The sequence below is a fragment of the Cydia pomonella genome, chromosome 6 (assembly GCF_033807575.1).
Source record: "Cydia pomonella isolate Wapato2018A chromosome 6, ilCydPomo1, whole genome shotgun sequence".
In the NCBI taxonomy this organism is placed as follows: Eukaryota; Metazoa; Arthropoda; class Insecta; order Lepidoptera; family Tortricidae; genus Cydia; species Cydia pomonella.
Window position 1 is genome coordinate 16502932 of NC_084708.1, and position 20605 is coordinate 16523536.

At 39.2% G+C, this 20605-nt stretch overlaps 1 protein-coding gene across 2 annotated transcripts; it reads right to left on the minus strand.

The window, feature by feature from the left end:
• Positions 1-463: 463 nt before the first annotated feature.
• Positions 464-20260, minus strand: LOC133519115 (protein argonaute-2). 2 transcript variants are annotated; one of them, XM_061853048.1, is made up of 15 exons: positions 19927-20260; positions 19429-19766; positions 19125-19325; positions 18569-18812; positions 18090-18312; positions 16886-17131; positions 14871-15036; positions 12634-12755; positions 12064-12248; positions 11318-11484; positions 9877-10052; positions 8759-8936; positions 6845-7036; positions 5819-6007; positions 464-5069 (listed from the first exon to the last, which is right to left on the minus strand). In XM_061853048.1, exons 1-15 carry the CDS (start codon positions 19943-19945, stop codon positions 4950-4952), a joined length of 2766 nt encoding a protein of 921 aa, XP_061709032.1. In that variant the 5' UTR covers positions 19946-20260; the 3' UTR covers positions 464-4949. The 2 variants fall into 2 exon arrangements, with proteins under 2 accessions (XP_061709032.1, XP_061709033.1); XM_061853049.1 differs by having other exon boundaries at positions 9904-10052; positions 19927-20259.
• Between the last annotated feature and the right edge of the window lie 345 nt (positions 20261-20605).

The window sequence follows — 20605 nt, forward strand, 5'->3', positions numbered from 1 at the left end:
TGAAACGGGACCCTATTACTAGACTTCGCTGTCCGTCCGTCTGTCACCAGGCTGTATCTCATGAACCGTGATAGCTAGACAGATGAAATTTTCACAGATGATGTATTTCTGTTGCCGCTATAACAACAAATACTAAAAACAGAATAAAATAAATATTTAAGGGGGGCTCCCATACAACAAACATATTTTTTTGCCGTTTTTTAGGGTTCCGTAGTCAACTAGGAACCCTTATAGTTTCGTCATGTCCGTCTGTCTGTCTGTCTGTCTGTCTGTCCGAGGCTTTGCTCCGTGGTCGTTAGTGCTAGAAAGCTGAAATTTGGCATGGATATATAAATCAATAAAGCCGACAAAGTCGTACAATAAAATCTAAAAATTTAATTTTTTTAGGGTACCTCCCCTACACGTAAATTGGGGGTAAAATATTTTTTTGCTCAACCCTACAGTGTGGGGTATCGTTGGAAAGGTCTTTCAAAACTAATAGGGGTCTTCAACAAACATTTTTTGATAAAGTGAATATATTCGGAGATAATCGCTCCGAAAGAAAACAAAAATATGTCCCCCCCCCCTCTACTTTTGAACCATAGGTCCAAAAAATATGAAAAAAAATCGTGGAAGTAGAGCTTAACAAATACATTAAATGAAAACTATAGCGAACATGATCAGTTTAGCTGTTTTTAAGTTATCGCAAAAAGTTTCCCCTTCATAGTAAAAAGACTTAGGTAAGTACTTTCATTAGGTACTGATTATGCAAATTTGCCTATTTGTTTACCTCGGGTGAAAGGTACCGTATCATCCCTTGGTTAACAATTTACTATACTTTAAGCTCCAGTTTAGCTTATTGTGACGGAAGAGTAACTACGGAACCCTACACTGAGCGTGGCCCGACATGCTATTGGCCGGTTTTTTAAATAATGGTACGGAACCCTTCGTGCACAAGTCCGACTCGCACTTGCCAGGTTTTTTTATAATTTTGCACATTTATGAATTTAGAAATGTGACATTTAAATAAGTACTAAAAATACGGTAAAGACAATATGTCTTCTGTTATTGGGACCATCATTCGACGCGATATTAGGTATCAACATGTGTATCAATTATCATGTATTAGGAAGTTTACTTTTAAGATGATATTAGGAGTAAGAGAGATAAGATACATCCCATGTTATCTCTCCTATTCTTCAGTCTAACTACAAAGTCGTAATGTATCCAGCAAAACTCTTAAATCAAAAACATAAAATATACATCCTAAAATTCTGAAGGCCCGCAACTTACTCGCGTGCCTCTTAAAAAGTTTTCAGGATTCCTATCTGGATACCTTATAAAAAAAAACAATTTATATAGGCACATAAAATAAAAACGTCATATTAGCAATGTAAATTGAGACGGTGGTACCGATGCTTTTGAGATAAACTTTACCAAAAGACGTGTTACAATTTTATTGATGAGAGTCAGGATGGCGGGAGTACCAAAATAAAAGAAAAGCATACCATATCTTTTTACCTAATATGGACTATTTAGTACGTCCTTAAAAAAATCTGCCTGTACTTTAAAGTTATTACACAATGATCCCGCGATTATCGATAAATTCTATAAAAACCAAATTTTTGTACCTTCATATTCAATTACAAAATGAGCCATTTTATTTGTGGTTTCCAAGTTTTACTCATTTTACTGATTACATTGCTATTACGTTTTTGCAGGCCCTACCATTTTTCACCTTACCAATTTGATTTTTAAGGCAAAAACGCTACGGTACAATTATTTTTATTGCGCCAGGAATTAGTACCTTCACGTTTAATCTGATAACTTCAATTAACTCAGAAAGTTATGTCTTAAAATAGGCTAGGCGCCGTATCAAGTGATTCTTCGAAAAAAAAACCCTTTTTCTTGATAATAGGGTTCTCTTTGTTTTTTTTTTTTAGGTACATACACCTGCCATCCTGACTCACTTTTATTGTATGTTAACATTGTTAACATAATTTCTGCGTATGAAAATCTTGTTATGATATGAACAACGGAATTGCAAGAAAACTTTCTGAGAATAAACAAAAAATCGGCATCTATAACTTGATTCCTAAAATCCTTTTAAAAGTTCATAATACATTTAAGAGCCATAAGTTACTATAATCGATATTAGATATCCACAAAATAGAACTAAGATAGAAAAAAGCTTATAACTAAAAAGGCGGTATAACAACCTTATTTTTTGGCCTCGAGGGGGATTGCGGTTTTTGTTGGGAGCTACATCTAACATTTACGTCTATAATATAGATGTTCGAGCGCCTACAGCTAACAACATACTTAATTAATAAAACTCGGTGATTCTCGCGGTCTGCTTTTAAATATTTAGGTAAGTACCTTATTCAGCGTCAAGTTTAAGTTTTTGGTTAAAGAACTTTAACCGCGTATAAAAACTACACTTCGTAGAATAAGAAATTAATAATATTGCTAAATCCTAGTAAAATAAAAAGAGGGCATCTTGAGCCAGTTTTAAGTAGGTAGTGATTCTATTAATGATTGTTTGATAAAACTGGATATGTTAACTTAAAGCAATAATATTTCAATCATTGTCACCATTAAAATTAGTTCGGGCGACATTTTAAAATTAATAATCTTAATCTAATGTGTATATTAAGTCGAAGCTCAACACGACGGGTACAATAATTTGATAAGTTAAAACATTCTTACACTATTCCTTAAACGAGATACCCTCAGATGTTTTATTGGCGTTATTATATGATTCTTATTACAACTTTCGAAAATAGTTCATTATCTATTAAGAATAATATTTGAACGACAGCGATTCCGGCAGACACGAGTGAAGGTCTTTTAACCCAGTTTGAAGTGCACTTACCTCTAATAATGATTATTTCCCTTGTTTAGATTCATAATTACATTTATAATAACTTATTAAAATAAATCTAATTGATGAATATTGAATCGAGAGTGCAAACACTCCTACACTAGACATTTGGCAGACATTTAAGTAACAAGAATAGCACAGCAGCTTTCCCACGAAAAACAATCGTAAAACAAAGACTATAGCAATTATAGCATCCAGCGCAGTGCAATAAGTGCAGGGCGCGGTTGCACAATAGCCGATACGATTATTGCAGGGCAATGTGAAACAGCACTGACGTTCGCGAATCGTCACCGATATTGCTGCATTCACGAAACAAGCGAAGAACCTGTTTCAACGTCATATTAAAATAACGCGAGATGCCATTTCCACAACATAGTTTGCTACTTATAACTAAATAAAATAGAAAGTGGCTCGCAATGAGTAGAACTTATAATTCGATTAACTTTTTTGGAAATATACTTGGATACGATTTAACTTACTTTATTTGGATAGCACGAAACTATTGCGTGGGAGTATGAGATCGAATAACCGTAAGCCAGGGCATACTATTGATAACAGCTGCAAAAAGATGCAAACAACTTAAAAACATGATGACAAGTATATATGTTAACTGCCATATTTTCAGCATCAACTCTATTTTACCATAAGTTATGTCAGATATCATGATAACATATATAATAATATGACCAAAAATAAAAGGAACGAGTCTTTTTCCCATACGATACTACAAAAAGGAGGCAGATTCCGAGGGGAAAAGGGAAAATTGCTTTTAGAATAAACCGCGATTCAGATAAAATGAATTTGTGACAAATTAAAAGGGGTGATAAATATCTAAATAAGGCTAATTGATTTGTATGTAGCAGATACATATGAAACTAGCGCACGTAACACGCCTTTGTACCCGACAATAATACTTCATGACTGAAAACAGTTCACATTGAACTTAATTGCTTTGTTAAGTAAATCATTTCACTGTTGAGCATCTAAGGTCACATATAACGTCTTTAGATGGCCATTCTGGGAACTTAGTATTAAACCACGACACTCAAATTCACAGCGAATTGATACATAACACATTATACTAATTATTACTTAGAGTACTAAATCCATAGCTGGAAAGTAAATCGACCCATTTCAAAGATATAGTTCATTGATTACATTAAGGCTGCTTAATGAGTTTCTAGTTACACCGTTCTTAAAGGCACATAATAACTGCAGAGAGAAACGATTTGTGAACAGCACGCGTACAATCTATAAAATAACCCTTGAACAACAACCAATGTACAAATATAGCTGATATGGGCTCCGGCTGCCTAGATCACGCATCGACCAGTTTACATTGCACCGCTAGCCACTGTACGGTCGACGACAAACATTTATTTATATACAGATTTTGATCTTATTAAAAAGGAATAAAGCGCAAAAGAGAAAACATATGTTTGACATCGATCGTGCGACCTCATCCAGCTCGCCATTACACAATTTATTTAATATAACCTAGAGTGTCACTACTTCAGCGTTTACATTAAGAGCAACGTTATAGTTGACTTTAACGTTGAGTGAGTCACACCAATATAATGAACAACAATGAAAAGGTGTCATTTTCTACGTAAATTCTATACAACGTGCCTCGTTTTCATTGCTCTTGAGAGTATCCTTACGTCACGCTACGCCTGTTTATGCCTTATTAACAGCCATAAAATGTATTTCTTTCGACGTATCTATAATCTAATTATAACTAATCGCGTCCAAATCTACCGAAAAATATAACGGGTCATCTTATATTTTTGTCACTTTCCGATTCGCTGATTGGTCAGATTAAAGCAACTTAATTGAGGAGCTCGACTGGCACTTGAGCCCACAGCGGCGCACGGAACATCGCGGGTCCGACCCGTACTTCATTTATTGTGTAAAGCGTGCACCGCAGCAGGTTTCCGCCTTATTGTGTGAGGTGAGCCTATATATTTTTTATTTGATTTTAAATGAATGTCATTAGTTTAAGTGTCGCTATAGGCGGGCCCACCTCACCTTGACCCTAGTGAGCGCGCCGACGGGTGCAGGGCGCAGGGAGTAGGGCGCAGGTACTCTAAGCAAAGTACATGACCTTCTTGGTGACGGCGTGCACGGTGATGGCGCGCGCCATGGCGCCGGGCGTGCGGTCCTCGCTGCACGCGGACTGGTGCGAGCCTTCTCCCGAGTCGTGCTCCTGTAATCAACAAACCAGAGTTCAAACTTTAAAAACAAACGATGCAACTCATCTGAGACGACGTACTTTACGCAACCCATGCCGCATGTTATATCATCAGGAAGCGATCAGACGACATCACATCTGCCGGCTCTGCGATTAGTCAAGAATGGTACTAAAGAGGAAACAACCCTATCTAGCATTCGCTTTCTCCTCACTGCACTGCTGCACTCCATGCACGAATATTGCAATATTCCATTTTATTTTACTATTTTTCAATTTATTTATGTATGTGTTTGTCATTAAAAATACTGGAGTCGACTACATTATTGTTACTAAATCGGATCCAAAAAGCTACCAGCTGAACCTAACGAAATTGCGCTAAAACAGTTTAGTCAAAATGTAATTTAAATATGTATCTTTTTGTGTATTATTAAAGCTAAGTTTGCGTCATACAGACGTGTGGAAATTTAAAATCTCAATCGACTTTACCTGTTAACAACTTGCATCCATTAGGATTCCCATAAGTGTCAATATTTTGGAAACATTTGATTGTCATCTCCTAAATATCAGCTAGACCAGAAAGAAATGCGTTTACTTTGTTTAAATTTACATAATTAGGAAACAAACTATTACAATCAGTGCATTTTCTATTACGGTCGGCTATATCACACTAGAGGTAATTCTATAAATAAACCTGGTCTAAAATAGCGTTAAAACGACGCGACAGGCATCGCAGCAGCATCGAATGTGATATCTGGTAAAGGTACCTTCTCCACGAGGTGGTAGCGCGCGCGGAAGGCGACCAGATGCGCGTAGTAGGCGGGCGCGGGGATGGACACGGAGCGCGTGCAGCGCACGTACGTGTGGCACAGCTGGTACGTGAGGCACTGCAGCTCGTCCGACCCGAAGTGGTTGTCGTCCCACAGCACGTGGTAGTGGGACGGCCGCGACGTGCCCTGTGCAACGAAACAAATTGTAATAGTGTGCACTTATTGAAACCCACAAATGTCGTAGGAACTGAAAAGCAAACTCAAATTTGAAGTTCGATTAAGCCCAATCCTTTCCTTCACAACCACCCGCACCGTTTATTAGGTGTACATCCTGCCGTACTCAACGATCGACAACACCGTGCTCAAACCATGGCGCTCTCTAGTAAATATTATTTTTGTCAGGTAAGCAAATTGGCAGTCTATGGTACCCTTACCTTTTAAGCATGAACATAAGGGCTTTAATTGTTCTTTTCAGACTGTTTCATTTAATAAATTAAAGTTGTGGCGGGGATGTTGCCCGACTTGCTCGCCTGTCCTGTGCTCGTACCTAAATGCCCTGGTGCAAACAGAGATAGAAGTTGAACTCCGTGGGATGCATGATGCCGAGGTCGACGGTGGTGCCGGCGGGGATGTTGCCCGACTTGCCCGCTCGTCATGTGCTCGTACCCGCATGCCCTGGTGTGAGCAGAGGCAGAAGTCGAACTCCGTGGGATGCATGATGCCGAGGTCGACAGTGGTGCCGGCGGGGATGTCGCCCGACTTGCCCGCTCGTCATGTGCTCGTACCCGCATGCCCTGGTGTGAGCAGAGGCAGAAGTCGAACTCCGTGGGGTGCGTGATGCCGAGGTCGACAGTGGTGCCGGCGGGGATGTCGCCCGACTTGCCCGCTCGTCATGTGCTCGTACCAGCATGCCCTGGTGCGAGCAGAAATAGAAGTCGAACTCCGTGGGGTGCATGATGCTGTGGTCGAAGGTGGTGCCGGCGAGGATGTTGCCCGACTTGCCCGCTCGTCATGTGCTCATACCTGAATGCCCTGGTGCGAGCAGAGGTAGAAGTCAAACTCCGTGGGGTGCGTGATGCCGAGGTCGACGGTGGTGCCCGCGGGGATGTTGCCCGACTTGCCGGACTGCTCCTTCTTGTCGGCGCAGAACAGCCGCGTGTGATGCCGCTTCTGGACTACGATGAATGTGATGCCCGGCTTGTATTCTGCCTCCAACTGTATATAGAGAAATATTTAATTTGGAATCACTATTATGATTAAAATATCGGTCTGAGCGGCTGAAAAAAACAACCAACAAAAATATCGTTCCCAGAAAAGTTACACAAACATATCTAAAAATCATCATACATATTAAAAAGAGGTGGATACAATAATTAAGTTGCCCTGAGAAACATCGGTAGAGTGACTTTTGTTAAATCTCACTTTCAAACAAAAAATCTAACATTATTAAAATTAAATAAAACTATATTAATGGATTATATCACGTATAATGAATTTAAAACACATCCCGACGTTTCGAAACCTTTACAGCGTTCGTGGTCAAAGGGAGATTGAGGAAGAAAATATTCACCTCTGTCAAAACGATGACAGTTTGGGATGTATTTTAAATTAATTACACGCGAAATAATCCGTTAAAATAATTTTGTGTCATGAGTAACCATCACGGTGTTCGAAGTCAATATTATTTTTAAAATTGTTTCTGATCTCGTCCATTCTAATATCTCTCAAACAGGTCGAGCTTATTTAATAATAGTATCCTGGACAGGAGATTATCAAACGCTTCATTCAGACCTATAAAGCCTCCAGTGCAATATGGATTTTTACATTAACGGTCGTATCTAATTGTAGAATATGTCCAGTCAACTGCGTGTGACGTCACCTCGCCCTACAACACCTACTTTAATGCACGCCTCGCGTACAGCAGTCAGCTCGTGCTGCAGCACGTGTATGAACTGCCCCTTGGAAATGTCGCGGTACATAATGATGCGGTGCTCTTGTAGAACATGATCAACTGTCTGTGACTTCTCCTCGACCTACAACACCCACCTAAATGCACGCCTCGCGCACAGCAGTCAGCTCGTGCTGCAGCACGTGTATGAACTGCCCCTTGGAGATGTCGCGGTACATGATGATGCGGTGCTCTTGTAGAACATGATCAACTGTCTGTGACGTCTCCTCGACCTACAACACCCACCTTAATGCACGCCTCGCGCACAGCAGTCAGCTCGTGCTGCAGCACGTGTATGAACTGCCCCTTGGAGATGTCGCGGTACATGATGATGCGGTGCTCTTGTAGAACTTGATCAACTGTCTATGACGTCTCCTCGACCTACAACACCCACCTTAATGCACGCCTCGCGTACAGCAGTCAGCTCGTGCTGCAGCACGTGTATGAACTGCCCCTTGGAAATGTCGCGGTACATAATGATGCGGTGCTCTTGTAGAACATGATCAACTGTCTGTGACGTCTCCTCGACCTACAACACCCACCTAAATGCACGCCTCGCGCACAGCAGTCAGCTCGTGCTGCAGCACGTGTATGAACTGCCCCTTGGAGATGTCGCGGTACATGATGATGCGGTGCTATTGTAGAACATGATCAACTGTCTGTGACGTCTCCTCGACCTACAACACCCACCTAAATGCACGCCTCGCGCACAGCAGTCAGCTCGTGCTGCAGCACGTGTATGAACTGCCCCTTGGAGATGTCGCGGTACATGATGATGCGGTGCTATTGTAGAACATGATCAACTGTCTGTGACGTCTCCTCGACCTACAACACCCACCTTAATACACGCCTCGCGCACAGCAGTCAGCTCGTGCTGCAGCACGTGTATGAACTGCCCCTCGGAGATGCCGTCGCGGTACATGATGATGCGGTGCTATTGTAGAACATGATCAACTGTCTGTGACGTCTCCTCGACCTACAACACCCACCTTAATACACGCCTCGCGCACAGCAGTCAGCTCGTGCTGCAGCACGTGTATGAACTGCCCCTCGGAGATGCCGTCGCGGTACATGATGATGCGGTGCGGCTTGAACCCGCCCGTGCTCTTGTAGAACATGATCAGCAACTCCTGCACCATGCTGCTCATCTCGTGAACTATCTCTTGTCTGCAATTTGACCTTGACATGCATAAGTCATACACAAGAGGAGTATTACAACAGCTGATGGCAAGCGAATTTAAATATTGTAAGTGATATATATATTGATGATAAATACTGATGAATCGTCATTTTCCGATTTAGTCGCGAGTTTAAATGCCAATCATATTCTATCAATCAAAGTGTGCTAAAGTCGATTCTTTCTGTTCAAATTAGGTAAATCATTTTCTTGGAAGATAAGTAATTAGTAATTTTACTCATTTTATATGAAACAGTTATTTAATCGGGTGTTGAATAACCTCGCGCAAATAATTGCAATATTTTCATGGGTTGTTTTAGTTTAACAAAGAAATACCCGTTATAGCCAAAACAATTCATTTTGGAAGTTAGAAAAGAATGCCGGTGCGTCAATTACATGAATGCTTATACTTCATGAATAAGATGCTCAATGGCTTCAAACCAAGCACGCCGGTGTGAAATAAGTTGTAAGGACGCTCCGCTACTGTATTGGAAAGCTACTACAATAGAATTATTACTATATAGTGTTTTTTTATTTTGTTACTGTTGCTATGGTATACTTTAGCTCAACGAGGAGCATAATCCAAACCAGTAAAAATAATAATTGTAATCATATTGAGAAAATTCTCTAAAATATAGCATGCATTTCTCTGAAAAATCGATACCTTTATCATGGTATAAAAATAAAATAAACAAAATCTTAACTAATCTAAGAAAGAAAGGACTTCATTCTCTGGTCAAACCAGATTTAGCAAGGTGAATTTACAAACCAATGAAACTATAATCGTAATAAAATTTGAAAAAGCCACAAGCGTTCCGCTCATCGGTATCGTGAGAAATATACATAATACTCCATCAAAAGCCATAAGCGAAAAAACCCGGGCTTGGCGGGTTAACGCGTTAGCCGGCCAGGCCCGGGGTTTAAGCTTACGATTCCCGATCTTCGTAATTGAATGACCTGTGTTGCTGCACGCGCACCGTGGCGGCGTACCGCGACGGGTGCGCGTCCATGCTGCCCACCACCGCCGCGATGGACGGCTTCTTGTTGTCGCCCGCCGGCGGGTGCGTCACGTCCACGCCCAGGAAGATCACCGGCTCGTTGAACACCTGCGCACGCACGCACGTCACGCTAGCTCTACCACAGCATTTCACTCTCGCACTGGCGAGTCTAGGCTAGAGGTGGGCGCCGACTAAAAAAATGGCAGCGGCGGCGCCGCGCCGGCGCGCATCATGTTACCCGATGAAAAAACGATTTTAGTATTTACTATACAATCTGGTGTTGTCAGGTATTTCCAGCATTCTTGGCTGTAATCGAATTCTCCTGACTCTTCAATATTGTTAGAAGCGCTGATTTTTCGATAATCTTACTAAACTGCGTTGCTAAAGAGGTGCTTGGTCATATAAATAAGTGAACGGAAGTTTTCTTAGAGAAGCTGCGTGAGTTGTGAATTGTGATTAACTGTCTTAAATTGTGAGTAACTGATCTAAAAACGAATCGATTTCTGTTAATCCTGAAAATCTGGGATCCAGAAGACATGCCACCAAAATATGTAAACAAAAAACATCTATCATTTATGATCGAGTTTTTATCGGAAAGGTAATATTACGCGTTCGCGCGTACTTACATTCCAAATAATAAATCATAATTGATTGAGATTGGCAGTCTGTAAGACCTTGCATTAAATATACTTGGTCGACGAATATATTTTGTCTTTTTTTTTCATAGGGCAAAATGCAAAATTAATTTACCGAAATGCCTCTATGCTAAACTAGACCTGTATTTCTAATTATGCAGTTCTACTATTGAAAACTGATTCAATTTAAACTACATTAGCTGACAGTTCTTAACGCACGACACACATTTGACCCGGCAGCAGATTTGACCAAGCTCGCTCGGTGCCAAATTTTCAAGCGGGCGCCGGTGGCGCAGGCTTACCGGCGCGGCGCCCTCCTCTAGTCAAGACTAGAGAGGCTGTTTCTTGTGGAATCTAGTACACGTTGGAAAAATATGTATGACATCTATAGTTATTATGACACTGAGGTAAATAAAGACGTGTATAAAAATTAATTGACTTTATCTTTCATAAAAAATCCATAACGTTATTTCGCAGTGTGAGTACGAGATTTATGTAGATGAAGCGTGACATTCTTTAATCGGCATTTAATAGCCTATTCATCCATTCAAATGCTTTTGTTTGGTTGTGTATTCAGCAAAAATCAGTGATGATTTTTTTCGCCCACCAAGAAATAAATCAATGTATTTTTCATCGCAACTAGTTGCCAAATATAATTGAGTAAGCAGCCGAAACGTCATTAACAACGTACCTAACCATGTGGAGAAAGTAAAGATAAATAACTAGAGGTCCTCTAACCTTAGGACGCAGCGACGGCACTAGGATGGAGTTGATGCCGCCCAGCTTGACGTTGATCTTGAGGCATAGATTGCTGAGGGTTTGCGGCGACGTTTTGTTCACGTTCTTGGCCTGCACGCACTGCGTCGCCATGCCGAGCACTGTGTCGCCGACACGCTTTACTTCCGCTATGGACATGTATTTGTTGATTAGTATCGATGATATATAATATAACTATAGATAGGTTATACTCATACTCAGGAGCACAAAAAAACTTCTATATTTACGAATAAATCTGTTATTTATAATTAATTTTTGCATTCCATTCATCTTTTTCATACTCTTTGTTAAACATAAGCTTATCTCTTTCGGTATGCGGGAGCTCATGAGCACGTGCAGATTTCTCGCTTGCCTAGACGCGACTAAAGGCAACTTATATATTTGTACAAGGGACGCGCTTTAATTTAGGAACGCCTATAACGTACCTTTAGTTATAATATCATTAATTATTACACAATTCTTTGTAATGAATGTCTATTAATATCAATATCACAAGTTTAGTTGGTTGATTTGAGATATTGATAGGTTGAGCAAAAATTCCCGCCTCATTTTTTCTGGAAATATAACGAAAATTGGATTAACCATTATGAGTTTCTATAAGATAAGATCTATAGGTATAACCTCTTTTCTGAAACGTTTTAAAAAGATAAAAATGTTGTTGCATTGTATTGCGAAGTGGATATTTAAAAAGTAAGAATGTGTAATACCGTAAACAGGCGTCTTCCCGGGCAACACGACGACAACGAGCTGCAGCTGCACGAAGGTGGACTTGAGGTACTTGAACATGGGCTCCACCTGGTCGGGCCCCGTCGCGTACTTGCAGAAGCACGGCTGCCCGATGATCGGCATGCCCGCGTCGTTTGAGATCTTTTGCAGTTGCTGGGTGAAGTTTCTAAACGAATAATTGGTGAATTAGATCAAAGTGTTGGAAAATAGGAGAATGGTCGGAATAGGTGAGGCTTTATAAAGATCGGTTTGACTTAAGAGATTTAAAAACTTTCAGTACCAAAGAGAATTTGACATAGAGGTGGATTGTCAAAGTAAACGTGGTTCAAAAGCGAGTATCAAACCCAACAGTGTCTCACTTCAAACAAGTTACCGTGTTGCTTTTTGTCATGTCGACATTACTGTTAAATGTCTCCAAACTCACGTATTCAAAACGAGACGAGATACTTCGCTTTCTGCATACCTTTATGTTGGATATACATCGACCGGCCACATTTAGCCCGGTCCGATCAATGTGAATCGTACATAATACTAAGTTATCAAATACGTACTTGAGCGCGTCCTCGCGCACGGTCCGCTGCGGCGCGAAGCAGGCGATGGCCCACACGCGGATCTCCACGCCCATGAAGAACTGCTTGCCGCGCATGTCCCACACGCCCTGGTTGGGTAGCGCCTGCTAAACAGGAACGAACGCACAACAGTTAGCCAACATGTTAAATTAAATTGAAGAAAAAGAACCCTAGAAAAACCTACCAAGGTTCTAGAAATTCTATTGATTGTTTGATCTACAACTGAAATCTATTCACTAAATTGATGCTGATAGTATGAGTTGTATATTTAGTCTTTGTATAAAGATACAATTACACATAGGCTAGGTTTGGTTACCTTTGGCAGGTAATAATAATTTGTGTGTAGTTATCAATATGACATTATTTAGAAGTAGATAGAACTCATATTACTGCGTCAAGTGCAGTAATGAGTCGACGTAATTATATCATTCAATATTACTAATATTAGAAGTTGCATATCCTATTGGTTGTTGTTGATCGCTGGAGACCATATAGATCAGCCATACTTAACCAGCGGCCTGGGCTTTTTTAGGCGCACGACGCAAAACGCACTGCTATTAAATTTCTTGTGGTTTCAGTCTTCCTAGTGCGTGCGCTTATGAAGTATGCCGTACGACTTTCTGCGGTTGTGAAACCGCAAGAAATAAATCGCAGTGCGTTCTACGCCATACATACATAACCTTGTCATTGGAACGCCACCTGTAAACAAATTAATCTTGCCACTCGGGGGCTACAAGGCAAAACCGTCTTTGAAGCCCTTTTAAAAAAAGGTTGGTAATGGCTGACGTAGAAACCAGCTATAGGATAGTCACGTTTCAAAGACTATCTTTGAATCAATGAATCAAATAAGCGTAGGTATGGTCAGCAAAAAAAGTTGCTAAGCAACAAATTATTGAGAAATATACACATAGTTTCTCTTTTAACACTTTCGGTGCCGGGCGCACTGTGGGCTGAAATTCGGCTTTCATTGACATAGAAACCAAAGTTGTTATTTTTACGTTTTTTTGATTAAAATAGGTTTTGCCCAGCATTGTTATGGTAACCTATGAATTTTAGACGATTTGGAATGAAAATTGTGGAGTTACGATTTTTTTTCAAAATAAATGTATGGAGCAGGAACAAGAAATCATCATTACTCAAGAACCGCAAAACAAACCGTAATATCCTCGCAGGTGGTTATACTACGAATGATTTGTGATTTTTTGGTATACTACATATATCCGCCACGGGTGCGGTTTTTTTTTTTAATCATTAATTGTTTCTATGGAAAAAGCACAAAAACCAAATTCAACATATTAAGATTTTTTTGATTGAAATGGGTTTTGCTCAGTGTGTTTATGCTAAGTTATAAGTTTCACACGATTTGAGTTACAATTAATGATTTAAAAAAAAAAAACCGCACCCGTGGCGGATATATGTAGTATGCCAAAAAATCACAAATAATTCGTAGCATAACTATCTGCGAGGATATTACCGTATTTGTTGTGGTTCTTGAGATATTTTGATATTTTGTTTCGGCTCCATACATTTTTTTTGAAAAAAAATCATAACTCTACCATTTTCAACTCAAATCGTGTGAAACTTATAACTTAGCATAAACACACTGAGCAAAACCCATTTCAATCAAAAAAATCTTAAAATGTTGAATTTGGTTTTTGTGCTTTCTCCATAGAAACAATTAATGATTAAAAAAAAAAACCGCACCCGTGGCAGATATATGTAGTATGCCAAAAAATTACAAATAATTCGTAGTATAACCACCTGCGAGGATATTACGGTTTGTTTTGCGGTTCTTGAGTAATGATGATTTCTTCTTCCTGCTCCATACATTTATTTTGAAAAAAAAATTGTAACTCCACAATTTTCATTCCAAATCGTCTAAAATTCATAGGTTACCATAACAATGCTGGGCAAAACCTATTTTAATCAAAAAAACGTAAAAATAACAACTTCGGTTTCTATGTCAATGAAAGCCGAATTTCAGCCCACAGTGGGGCGCCCCGTTTCCAGGACAAAATGTTCTTGGCAGTTAAAGTGTTAACAACATATTAGTCGTTTACATGCCAAGTTCAACAAGCGTTCATCTCCCTTCCCTACCTAACTGTGTAGTACAGTAATGCCTCGGCCACGAAACGCTGCGCTGCTCGACGCCAACGCCGACCGCCATAGATCTGTATTAACCGATACCATACAGTTAAACAGTACAGTGTCGCACGCACCTGCCCGCCGAGCGACGAGACGCGGCCGCCGTACTGCAGCTTGGGCGGCGGCAGCACGCGCCCGCGCACCTCCATCATGTTGTTGGAGATGGTCAGCCCGAACTCCTTCACGTACAGGTCCGTGTTGAAGTTCGCGCGACGCACTAAGTTGTTGATTTCACGCTCCCTGTAGGTATAGGTTTTTAGAATTCAATTCAGTTTGAACAAGACCACAGGTCGACTAAGCGCAGAAGCTTATAACTTAAGACAACGCGTGATAAAATACATAGACCAGTTTCTAAGTCTTTCATGATGCAATGGCTTTGTACGAGTAGGTATATGGAATTACTGTGTATGTAATATTTTATGGAGTATGTAATCTGTATACAAAATCCTTGGGTATGCACAGGGTAGAAAACAACAAGGTACAAAGTGCGAGCGGCCAAGTGCGAGTCGGACTCGCCCATGAAGGGTTCCGTTCCGTACCATTTATGACGTATTAAAAAACTACTTACTAGATCTCGTTCAAACCAATTTTCGCTGGAGTTTGCATGCTAAAATATGTGTCCCCCCTGTAACTTCTAAAATAAGAGAATGATAACCCTAAAAAAATATATGATGTACATTACCATGCAAACTTCCACCGAAAATTGGTTTGAACGAGATCTAGTAAGTAGTTTTTTTAATACGTCATTAAATTAAAAAAAAAAAATCATCAAACCCATACGTGTGGGGTAGGTATCTATGGATAGGTCTTCAAACATGATATAAAGGTTTCTAATATCATTTTTTTCTAAACTGAATAGTTTGCGCGAGAGACACTTCCAAAGTGGTAAAATGTGTCCCCCCCCCCCCCCCTGTAACTTCTAAAATAACAGAATGATAAAACTAAAAAAAATATATGATATACATTACCATGCAAACTTCCACCGAAAATTGGTTTGAACGAGATCTTGTAAGTAGTTTTTTTAATACGTCATAAATGGTACGGAACCCTTCATGGGCGAGTCAGACTTGCACTTGGCCGCTTTTTTTTAAATCGATCTCTCCCAGAAAACTAGCTAATGCTGGAATGTTACCCTGAACCAGAATTTCTAGCGGTAGTTTTTGTAAATAAAAAGGACGCACAAATATTAAAAACAGACCATCAGCTCTAACCCGTTTCCACAAAATGTTCCACTATATTCGCTTTCGGCTGTAGGGAAATAGTACTGGAAAAATTACATTCAGTTTCGCGACAGTGTTCTTGTAAACTGACCATAATTTCAAGAGAAAGAGTACAATGCTCATGAAACTTGCCGGATTAACTGACATATATATAGACTTTAAATTGGCAGTTAGATATAATTTCAGTTTATATATATTTTTTACTTTTGGGTTTGGGTTTACACGTATGGGTTTGATGAAAAAAAAAATTGAGTTTCAGTTCTAAGTATGGGGAACCCCCAAAATTTACTGCTTTTTTTTCTATTTTTGTGTGAAAATCTTAATGCGGTTCACAGCATACATCTACTTACCAAGCTTCAACAGTATAGTTCTTATAGTTTCGGAAAAAAGGGGCTGTGACATACGGACGGACAGACAGACAGACATGACGTATCCATAAGGGTTCCGTTTTTTGCCATTTGGCTACGGAACCCTAAAAAGCGCTTTTTGAAATACACATTTTGTCGCACTCATTCAGTTCGTGCGTCTTTGTGGCCCACGCTCAGCGCAAATATTTTGGCGACTTACTATCATTTTTGGCAAATAATTTATTATTTTTGGTATTTATGCTGCATACACATTGATTTCAGCGTAAAGCGCACGGCTTTTTTTTTAGATAATACTTATAAATTTGCTTTTTAAATCAAATATTCCTAAAATCACAGGTTTTAAATTTAACAAGGATATTCATCAATTTACATTAAAACATAATTAATACAGTGTTTGTAAATTTCCGCAACAGTTTTATTTCCTGCTAATGTTATCAATAGTAATGTTAATTTCCTTTTAATCTTTTCCTTAACAAGACCAAAAATGTCCTCAAAACATACCTATCGGGTGCCGAGCGGGCCGTGGCTTTGATCATGGTTGACGTTTGCATGTCTGTCAATTTCTTGATACATCTCTGTCCTGGGACAATGTTGCACACCTCCAGGGGCAAGTATGTGTGCTTGTGTTCCTGTCCGACTTGCAGGCAGGGTAAATGTGGATATCTTAACTTCATTTTGTATTTATCTAGGAAATATTTCGCGACTGTACATTCAACAGTTTGTCCATTCTCTAGTTGCAACGGGAATCTGTGGAAATGAGGGATATTATTATTTATTTCAATCTAAATTACTAGTAGATAAATTACATGGAAAAAATGTAAGAGCAAAATAGGTAAATATAAACTGCAAACCACAACAATTTGTGGTACCTATAAAAATGTTAAAATATAAAATAAATATATACTAACTTCAACTTTCTCATAGAACAGGAAATAAGTTTTTTTTTTAATATCAAATTTTATTGACTAGCAAATGACCGTTGAATGGAAAGTACATTTGGCGCCCACATCAAGACAAGACAATTATATTAAGTCCAAGCTCAATTTTTTTATATGTAATGTTGCATAGTCACTAGACTTCCATAAGTATGTAAAATTTCAGCTCAATTGGTTACCAACAAGTTTATGTCATAGGATACCAATAGTAACATAATAATTTTATTATTGTCTTATCCAATCAAATAAATATTCTTATACCTTTAAACAAGCAAATAGCCGGATCCACACAGAGCAAGCATACGCGCGAGGAAATTTCCTCGCACGCAAACCGGCCAGTGTAGACGTGCCTCAGCCGGTTTGTGCGCGAGAAAATTGCCTCGCGCGTATGCTTGCTCTTTGTATGCATAGACATTTATTTATTTTGGGGATCTTGGAAACGGCTCTAACGATTTCGATGAAATTTGCTAAATGGGGGTGTTTGGGGGCGAAAAATCGATCTAGCTAGGCCTTATCTCCATTTTCCGAGCAGAGTTCGGTCTCCCAGACATTAATAATATAATATATGAAAAAGAGAAATTACATACATAAGAAATTATTGATAAACTAACTAGATTGATTAACTGGTCAAGGAACTTAAGGATAATAGTGATAAAATCAAATCAGGGATACTATAAATGTGATCAACATATTTTGTTATCTATTGGTCAGTAAAACACCAATTTTTTTTGATCAAACTATAAGGATAAGCTCAATATATATATACTTACGATTGCATCTGTGCGGGCCGCCGCGTGACGTTGCATACGCGGTACTTCCTCTTCATGGTGCCACAGTGAGTGATCTCAATTTTCAAACCCTTTATTTCTTTCGTGAACTTCACTCTTTGTGAATCAGTCAATGGTTTTCTTTGGTCATTAATGTCCCGAATGTCTAATACTTCACACATAAACTCAATGACCGGTTGGGCCTTGTAAAATGCAGTGGCAGATACTGTAAACAAGTATTCAAATATAGTTAAGTTACAACTTAACTACCAAAACTTCCAGGCCAATTAATTTTTTTTCTGTTGGTTGTCTAGTAAGGAAAGTAGTAAATTTGGCTTATTGAGCTTATTTATTTTAAACATGTGCTATAAAAACTTATAACCTATTACAAAAGTTTTAGAATGTGAAGTAATACAAAATATTAGGTGATAAACAAAAGAAAGTAAACAGTTTATAAAAAAAATTTTAGCCGAGTATCTCACCATCAATATTAAGCATCATTTTCCATTGGCTTGGTCTCACTGACTGATGGAAACCAAACCAGACTTCTCGGCCACCACCCAGAGGATGGTAATAGCCTTCAGGGGACGAGAAGAATGAGCGCCCCACTGGGGTGTACATCATTGATGGCAGGTGCCTCATTACCACATCCAATGCTAAAATGGCATCATATGGTATCTGTCTTGTCCGACCTTCTAAAGCTTCTTCTAATGCAAACAATGAAACCTGAAATAAATATTAGTGACATTATCAACTTCCAACATAACACTAGTCTCATGTTGCTCACATCATTGAAACAAGGAACAGGAATTAAGAAGCTTGGTTAACATCTTAGCATTGATAAAAGTGTTGAAGATTTCGATTTCAAATAAAAATGAAAAGATATTTTAAGTTAAAATTATTAAAAAATAAAAACAATATTTGCAATTCTAATCAGAAATTCATTAGAAGATTAAGAATCACAATGTTAACAATCATGGATAAAATTTATTTATTTTACCAATCAGAAATGAAATTAATATATGCAATGACAATTACCTGAGCTACCCATTTGATTGTCACACGAAAAACTCTGTCCTTGCCTTCTCCAGGCAAGATGACTTCCAGTTCTACTCTGTCATTGCCAATTGGCAAAGGATCTCTTGTGTAAAGGTTATTTCTGCCATCAAACACTGGCTTGAGGGCACCAAATATCTTATTATAACAATGAACCATAGTCTCTACAATTTCTCTATTCACCTAAAAGAAATACATAATATTTTGTTTTGATTACAACACTGTTTACATAATATTTCAATTAATCTCATGATATCAGAAATCATTGAATGGACTTATTTATTACCTTTCGTGGACACTTATCTGGTTGTATATTAACATCATAGTGATGGACATATCCTCTTGGCATGGATATTTGAAAGTGGTTTGCTCTAAGCATGATGGGCCTCCCCTCGTGGCCAAGATTGGGACGCCGCGGGCATGTGAGCACGGGCAGGTCGGGCGGCGGCGCGGCAACCGGCGACACGAGTGCCATGGTGCCCGCGCCTGGCGCCACGGCGGCGCCCGGCGTGCCCGTGGTGGCCGCCGTGCTGGCCGCCCCGGGCGCTGTGCCCGTCGTCCCCGCCGCCGTGCTCACCCCTCCCGATACACCCACTGCACCACCACTCGTTTCCCCCGCTGGAGCTACACCAAATAATTCAAATTTGAACACCATACACCAAATAGACACAATTATACTATGTAAAGGTTTATGCTACATAATGGTAATATTTAGGGCAATCAAACAAAGGCCGTGCTTCTTTACTAGCTTAAGAAGCGATCACTTAAACATGTGTATACTAACGTTGACCAACGGGGTACATCTTGTTTACTGATTAAATTAACGAAAAGTGTAAAATTAACAAATGTACAAGCTCCTCGTGCTGAATTTGCTATAATGTGATCAATTAACGATGTGGATAATGTCTGCTACAAATTGACGTCTCTGCGTTGATTTGACAATTACTCGACCATAGAGCAAATGTATTTGATGCTCGATGCTAAGTTAAGGTTCCTGTATACGATCCAAACAACATTTCTATGGATTATTTTTGACCAGCGGATATTACGGTCCGGTCGTGTAACAGTGCACGAGTGCACGTTTACGGAGATATTATAGATGTTCATATAAATAAAATTTAATTACATACTGTTTTAATATCCAACTCGCTACTAGTTACTGTGGGCTTGCACAGTTTCACTTTAAATATTACTTACTTTGTTTTACTAATAATATATCTGTATATTATTTTGCAACCAACGGATAACTGTTATTGGCCTAATACTATGTAAATTGTATATCTACCGCTGTTGTTGTCCTAAATACCAATAAAATAAAAAATAAAATAAATAAATGGTAATAATCTATCTCAATATATATTTTTAACATTTATAGATACTTTTGGTAATCTTTTGAATGATCGCTTTTTCAGGACACTATACGTCATGCGCCATGTAATTTTTTTTATCAGTGATTACTTCTA